General features: G+C 36.3%; 1 protein-coding gene across 1 annotated transcript; it reads left to right on the top strand.

Moving 5' to 3' along the window:
- Nucleotides 1-1,873: 1,873 nt before the first annotated feature.
- LOC143374490 (threonylcarbamoyladenosine tRNA methylthiotransferase) lies at nt 1,874-6,498 on the top strand. The gene is made up of 3 exons (XM_076822647.1): nt 1,874-2,003; nt 2,097-2,495; nt 5,198-6,498. The coding sequence occupies exons 2-3, from the start codon at nt 2,098-2,100 to the stop codon at nt 6,420-6,422; spliced, it is 1,623 nt and encodes a 540-aa protein (XP_076678762.1). The 5' UTR covers nt 1,874-2,003; nt 2,097; the 3' UTR covers nt 6,423-6,498.
- Nucleotides 6,499-8,277: the final 1,779 nt, after the last annotated feature.

Here is an 8,277-nt window from a genome sequence, read left to right as displayed (position 1 = left end):
AAAAAGCCACACATTCTGGACAGGAGTCGGAACACCTGTCTATTACACCGCGGATCAGAGTCTTCAAAAACACACAAGACGATATTACCTCAGCGGCCGTAGCCGTGATGGAAAACACCGGTTCTCGTTAGATCACCGAAGTTAAGCATCACGGGGCGGTGTACTGGGGAAAGATGGGAGCCACCTTTTTCTCCCGGTGCGCTGCTGCTGCTGGGACCCGAAGGAGAGAGGAGCGAAAAAATGGGACTATAGTTCGTTGGGCAATATAAGCAAAAATTAGCTTGAAACGCCGCCATCCTGCTTAAAACACAGGAAAAACAAAAATACAAATACAAATACAAAATACGATATTACCTTAGTAAGCACGCTTGTAACACGATCATCTATTGTTGGTGAAATAACGCCCCTCGCGATGCATCGCGACAATAAGTCGCTAAAACGACGCGGGAAAATTAAAGGCATTTTAAAAAATAGTAACACGTCCCGGTTTTACCCAGGTACCCGGTTTTGTCCGAGTTTCCCCTACGTCTATTTAATAATAGGCTCCTCCATGTGGGGTCACCAATAAAGAGACTAAATAATAGGCCTCGAGAAAAAAAGTGAAAAACAGAATTAATTAAAAGAGAAACTGGAAACGTGTGTATTATAACATTTCCCTCTCCTCTTTTTTTTTTAAGGTTTCCTTTTTTTCTGACTGCTTTGTAGTATAATCTCTTACAATAAGTTACGTAGGATCCACCGTATCTTTCGTTTGAAGTACAAAGAGTCACGTTTCAAAAAGGAACGATTTATGCTTCTGTATTTATTAGACCTCTATTCGCGTATTGCCGCACACAATACGTCCTTAAATCTTCGAGCAACGATATGGATCTGTTCTGCATATATTCGCGCCGATAACAATACTGTACACGTTGCTACGCAAACTACCCCTTTATTGCTTGTTCGAGCCTGAAATGTTTGCAATATCTTCGAAAGTGACGACACAGTTTGAAACTACCTTCGCTACCTTAATTACTGTTTACATCTACTCCTAATGCAAGTGTTATATCCTGTTTCAAGTGAAAATTATCAAAATTCAGTGGACCTTTAAGAATATGCATAAAAATACCATTTAATTTACCTAATTAATTGCTGCACAGAATTTTACATTCTTTCCCCTATATGGTACAAGGAAAACCCTGAATACAGTGAAGTTTAAACAAAATCAGGAACATATTTCGTGTCATAAATACCAAAAGTGTGTGAAAAAAAAATTGAATTTGAAAAATTAGAAGTTGCTTGAAACGAGAATAAGTGTAGGATTCGGTTTTTAATACAGATTGAAAGAAACTATTAATTAAATTATTAAATTTTAAATATCATTAAATATAATAAATTATTAAATATTAACTCTCCGTGGTCACACCTTTAGATCACAAATTGGTCACATGGGGTCCTCAGCGTGATTTTTGAGTTGTCAACTTTTGAGAGTTTTGAGTAATAATTGTGCATTCGTAATACTCACACAATCAGGCTCTAATAGTATTTTTCCAGAAATGTAAATTTTTATATGATGGTAGTTGAAAAAATAGTTGTGGAAAAAAGTCATTTGTTTGGTTAAAATTCACCAAGAAATGTACCTCGGCTCATTATGCCTGGCTAATCCAGATAAATGTGACTATTTTCACTAAAAAAAAAAAAATACGTTTTTCTTTTATAAAATCAGAATCTAAATTTCGAGCGAAGCTGAGTAGTAAAGCTAGTATATAATAAACGAAGAAATCGATTTTTCGATCGTTCAAATTGCAATATTCCAGTATGCGAAATGGAATAAATTTAAAATTCCCGCGCTAATTTTCGTACTCTAACGTATGTCGCTAGTGTAGCTCCAGGATTCTCACATGTGACAGTGTTGCGAAACCTAACCTATACTCCACCCAGTAAATTCACTTTTAATGTGTCTTTCCATAGTTTAGTAATGTTTTCGTTGAATTACTTGAACGTGAAAAAGAGTTAACGACGAAGTAATGTGAAAAATACATAGGAAAATAATTTACGAACTTCATCAAGTATATTATTCACATTGGAGCAGCTTATGTGACTTCATTCTTACAAAGAATGCCAGCCCCGTGTGAAGACATCGTCGGAGACATAGAAGATTTAATATCTTCCCAAGACATCACACCTAAAGAACGATACAGTACAAGGAAAAATGTTACTGTCCGATCCAAGCGTAAACAGTTGCCGGAAGATGCGCCGCAACCTGCAATTCTTAACAGTATTGTACCAGGAACGCAGACAATTTACGTGAAAACGTGGGGGTGTACGCACAATAATTCGGATAGTGAATACATGGCTGGTCAACTTGCCGCTTACGGCTACAAATTAACAGAAACTAAGTACGACGCGGATTTGTGGCTCTTAAACTCCTGCACGGTAAAGAGCCCTGCTGAGGATCATTTCAGAAATGAAATTGAGGCTGGAAGGAAACTAGGAAAACATGTTGTAGTAGCTGGGTATAATAATTTCTTTGCATTTCACTATATTATAATTTCATTAATGCAGCCATTCGTTTATAAGAAAAGCATATTCCGACAAACTGTTACAATATCAGTAGTCCAGTTCTTCTTGCATTCTGCCCTAATTTTACTTTATGTACACATCAATATCATAGTCAGTTTAATATCATTAATAATTATCATCAAGGATTAAAGTGACCAGACATCCCACATTTGAGCCCTTTGTCCCACATTGAAAAGTGTCCCGCAAAGTGTCCTGGATTGGACATGCAACCTTTTACATTTTCGCAGTGGCATAAAGTTACTGTTTCCTCTACTTTTTTTGTTGTGAAAAAATAAATATTTTTAATTTCGTTTCAATGTATCACTTTATAATCGCAAGTATGTATTTTAAAATATATTGTAAATGCTTTAATAAACTACGGGAAAGATCTCACGGATCTGGTAACCCTTTTTTTTTGCTTGCTTGCTTGCTTGTCCCCCATTGGAACAGAAAATATCTGGTCACTTTATCAAAGATGGATGTCCTCCACGGTTTATTTAAGGTTAGGTTTAATTCTACATGTGCAAAATAACTTTATTAAGAAATGTAACAAAGTATTAATTATACACAGTAAATGGCAATATTCATTCAGAATTCCCTTTTGAAAGTAAATATTCGGAGAGTCTCGAACAATACTTTCGATAGTTTTCAGAAAGTAATGACGTGAAAACTCGCCAAAATCGGGCAGAGGATGGAAACGCCGACGCCACTCAAAGTTTTAAAAGTCTTCTCACTCTATTTCTTTTGAATAATAATATAAAATATTCTTTATTTCACGTATTTGTAAAATTGTTCCAGTCAAATTAAATAATAGAATAATATTAAGAATTTGATATTATAACAGATAAAAGTCGAGTCTGAATTAAAAAAAATCTACAGTAGTGAGTTGAATTGGCTAATGATCTCCTTTTATTCCTAGTTTTATTGTCTTCTACAGTAAAAGATACGAGCACTTTTATAGCTGTGGAAATATAAAAGGTGACCGCGTTAAGGCTAACACATATCCGCGTTCACGGGCGGACCAACTTTGCAGCTAGGACGCACACAGAATTATTATTGCTAAGGACACGTAGAAGAAACTAGTAAAGCGAATACACAACTGACACAAAAATATTTCGAAATACATACACTTCCCTGTAATTAACTCTTTCTGTACTTGATAATAGACTTCTAAGTTATATTTATTACTTTAATAGAAGAAACGTCTAACCTATACGTATCGCGACATTTGTTGAGGGGTCATTCTACTTTGATCGGCCGAGAAATGAAGCTATTTTTAAAATTTTTTGTTGAATAAATACAACATATAATGAAATAACTCTTTTTGGAATTTATTAAGCTACTCTTATATTACACCAAAAAAATTAAAATGATTTTTTTTAATTTGTTTCAAATATTTTTTATAGCTTCAATGTGACACCTACAAAAAAGAGATATGTTGGTGGCGCTGGTGATTTCCCGGCTCAGGCTTATCTGAAAAAAAAAATTCTAAAAGATTCCTAATCTGTATGAGTGTCGCTATCGCCCATAACTCAATTAACAATTTTTGTCGAAAAATAACCGAGATTCTTCTCGGGGAACATTCGAGAAAACACCCTTTTGGGGAACATTTTCTTCAAATCATTCATTTTGTTATTTCTCAACAAATATTGTTAATTGAGCTACGAGCAAAAGCGACATTTATACAGATTAAGAATCTTTTCGATTTTTTTATTTTAGATAAGCCTGAGCCCGGAAATCACCTGCACCACCAACATACAATGGCGGACGAAAGAAAATTGACATCCTTTAAAATCGCATAACTTTTTTAGAATTGCTCCAAACGATTTGAGTTTTTTTGAGAAGCTAGAAGGATTAATTTGCCCAGAATAAGGTCGAAAATCACTGATTTCGGGAATTTCGCGATATTCGACCTTATTCTGCGATCTTTAAGCGTTTGTAGCTCAAAGCAACATTGAACGATTTTCATGAAATTTTCAGTATATACATGCTGAAGTAAGATGTATACATATCTCACTTCACTCTACAAACGGGATTTTTGAATTTTCATTGCAGGCTCAGAAAAAAAGTTTAAAAACGACCTTTACTATTTTTTTCGTTATTCCGACCAGTTGCTTTTTTTTAAAAACTGCGAAACATGTCATTTAGCAAACTAATCCTTCTAGCTCTTCAAAAAAACAAGTCGTTTGGACCAATTCTAAAAAAATTCTAAAAATCTTTCTTTCGTCCGCCACTGTACCTTTTTTGTAGGTGTCACATTGACGTTATAAAAAAACATTTGAAACAAATTAATAAAATCTTTTTAAATTTGTTTGTATAATATAAGAAAAGCTTAATAAATTCTAAAAAGATTTATTTCATCATATGTTGTATTTATTGAGAAAAAATCTTTAAAAACAGCTTCATTTTTCGACCGATGAAAGTAGAATGACCCCTCAAAAAATATAGAATGAAATTTTGTGACACAAGGTTTCGATTTGAAAAACATCAATTTTCAAAATTCGCCCAGTACTCGACTAAAAATTGTTGCCTATGTCTAAGTAGACTTCTTTCTGTTTGTTCTTGAGTTTAAAAAGTTCGATGATATAAATACCAAATGTAAAAGAGGTTTTACAAATCCGCGACCTAATGAGATACGAAATTGGATCTGTTTCAGATGCGTACCACAAGGTGCCCCGAAATCATCTTTCTTGCAAGGCTTGAGCATGATCGGTGTGCAGCAAATCGACCGGGTCGTAGAAGTGGTCGAAGAAACATTAAAGGGCAACGCAGTCCGGTTCTTGCAGCAGAAAAAGCAATCGGGCAAAAAGATTGGCGGCGCTTCTCTGAGCCTGCCCAAAGTTCGGAGAAATCCGCTGATCGAGATCATAGCCATAAACACGGGATGCCTGAATCAATGCACCTACTGTAAGACGAAGCACGCGAGAGGGGAGCTGGGAAGCTACCTTCCCGAGGAAATCGTGGAGAGGGCGACACAAGCGTTCGAAGAGGGCGTCTGTGAGCTGTGGCTAACCTCCGAAGACACGGGCACTTACGGCAGAGACATCGGCAGCAGCTTGCCGGAATTGCTGTGGAAGATTGTCAAAGTCGTGCCGGATGGCTGCATGGTCCGCGTCGGAATGACCAATCCGCCCTACATCATGGAGCACCTGGAGGAAATGAGCAAAATTCTGAGGCACCCGAAGGTCTACAGCTTCCTGCACGTTCCAGTGCAATCTGGTAGCGATCAGGTGCTGGCGGACATGAAACGGGAGTACACGCGTGCCGACTTCGAACGTGTCGTCGACTTCCTACGCGAGCGCGTCCCTGGGTTGACCATAGCTACGGATATAATCTGCGGCTTCCCGACAGAGACTGAGGACGATTTCGAGGAGACGATGAAGCTCTGCGAGAAGCACAAGTTCCCTAGCTTGTTCATCAATCAGTTCTTCCCCAGGCCTGGCACGCCAGCGGCTCGGATGCCGAAGGTACACGCGCAGGACGTGAAGAAGAGAACGAAGAGATTGTCAGAATTCTTTCAGTCCTACACACCGTACGATAGAAGACTGGGGCTCGTTCAGGATGTGCTCGTTACTGAGGTATCCCACGACAAGAAGCACTACGTGGCACACAACAAATCTTACGAGCAGGTCCTGGTGCCCCTGAAAGAAGAGTACGTGGGCAAAATGATTAAGGTTAAGATTGTCGAGGCGATGAAGTATTCTATGTCTGGGGAAGTGATAAGTGGGGGTAGCTCCCCGTCGTTGAAGCCGTGCTTGACGAAGGGAACGGTGTCAGGAATACCAATGGAAATGCAGCCATCGAAGTATAGGGTAGCAGCGATCCTAGCAATCTTTGTTGCTGTGTTTCTCAGGCTAATGTGGAAGTTTCTAACCGTTTAGGGGCAGATACTTCTTGCTTATGTTGTAAATACATGCAACAGTCTTGTATGCAAATTAAAGTGCGTTTTTAACATTTTTCATTTTTTAATTTCTTTACTTCAGGTTCCCAAATGATAAAAGAGGTTACTGAATATAGTTCTAGAAACTAGGTCTAGATTTGTAGCTTGAAGTTTGTGCCGACGAAAATATGCTGGGCAATGATCACCATCTTTGTGTGACCATTGAGATCATATGCGTATGCCTAGAATACGCAATGACAGCTTTCTTTCCTGTCGCGTAAATACGCGAGACGAGATAACGTATGTTTGTAAATAAGTCCCCACGCGGAGACAAGAAGTGGAGTAATCAAATATGGCGCAAGTGTATCCTTCATGACCTTGAGCCATGGATGAAGTTCTGACTATTTACATACGTGCAATATTGAAACTTATTTATGTAAAATAAAATTACGTATTTTGATGTAAGTTATGTAATTGGACCTGGTATTAAAATGATTTTCAAGTGTTCAAAAATCTACCTAATTTTTTAACCAAACTTTATCAGAAGAGAGCTACAGTGTTCCTCTTATCTCGATTCGTACCTGAAATAAAATTGGTGGTAAAAAAATTCAAATAGAGGTAAATAACTAATTAACTATATTTCAATTGACAAAATACAGGAACCTGCCCTGGAAGGGCTCACAGAATTTCAATAGGACGCAGCTATACTAATATTTTCCATTCGGATAATGATACGAAATATAATTTAACTTACTTAACGCATTTAGAATTCGTACTGCCGATGCGTTAATCTTAAAGGAAACTAAGATACTATAAAAGAAATATAGAGAGACAGAGAATATTGAGCATTCTCGAATTAGTGTATGTTTGGAAAGGTATAAAATGTTTAATTATTAAAAGAAAAAGGAAAAAGAAGAACACATACTAGCCACTAAGATACATCATATTCGCTAAATACAATACAAACCTCTTAACTTATCGCATTAACAATGCTCTTTTATTTGGTATCGCCCTTTTCAATGCTAAGGATTTGCTTTTAATTAAAGTAGTTTACTCTAAAAGCGCACGTAGTTCCTGCCAGAGTATCGCCTGAGTATTAAAAACCGCGGGTGAAAACACATAACACGTTAAAAGTGACAAAATAATTACTCGAATGATTTTAATTAAATATGATATAAAACCCTTCAAAATTCGGTTTAACAGATAATGAATTATTTTGGAGCTCTATCCCACACAACACACGTCTAATTTACTTATTTTAAAGATTTGCATTAAATATCAATTTTGGTTAACGTTAAAAATTTATTTACGAATTTTGTTTCTACCATTTAATTTTTCATGGCCATAAAAATACGTCCAAACATAAAAATAGAGCACCAGTTACGTAATTGAATATTTAATTTTAATCATTCGTTCTTGCTTCACTAACCGTTCCCAACTTTTTATTCAATCGTTATTTTTTTTACTTTGTTGCTGTTACAATTTCTCAATTTGTTGCTGTTATAGTAGAAGATAAAAGGTATTAACGTTATGCTTTTAATGAATATAATTTATTCTCTTTCCACGTCTATTGCTTGCTAACATTTCGAACTGGCATATTAAACGGATTATAAAAAATAATCTCGTCTACTTTTTTTTTTAATATAAAGAACGAACGTTCTATTATATAAAGTTTGCGCTTTAAATATTTTGGAGCCTGGTAACGATTGAACATTCGACAGGACTGACCTAAAAAATACACCCGTTTCAAAATAAAAAATACCTTTACATATGTCTATATACATAATGGTCCATGTGTCATTATCATTTCAAATTATTCTTAAAAAATTATGCTACAACCAAATAAATTTTACGGA

Source organism: Andrena cerasifolii, chromosome 11, assembly GCF_050908995.1.
Source record: "Andrena cerasifolii isolate SP2316 chromosome 11, iyAndCera1_principal, whole genome shotgun sequence".
Classification (NCBI taxonomy): domain Eukaryota; kingdom Metazoa; phylum Arthropoda; class Insecta; order Hymenoptera; family Andrenidae; genus Andrena; species Andrena cerasifolii.
The sequence above is the reverse complement of the archived record's forward strand: the minus strand, read 5'-3'. Positions and strand labels throughout refer to the sequence as shown.

Excerpts from the sequence above, each read along its gene's own strand:
- LOC143374490 (XM_076822647.1), top strand. The coding sequence starts at position 2,098 with ATGCCAGCCCCGTGTGAAGACATCGTCGGAGACATAGAAGATTTAATA. Across the intron at positions 2,496-5,197 it reads AAACATGTTGTAGTAGCTGG|ATGCGTACCACAAGGTGCCC; the intron begins GTATAATAATTT and ends GATCTGTTTCAG.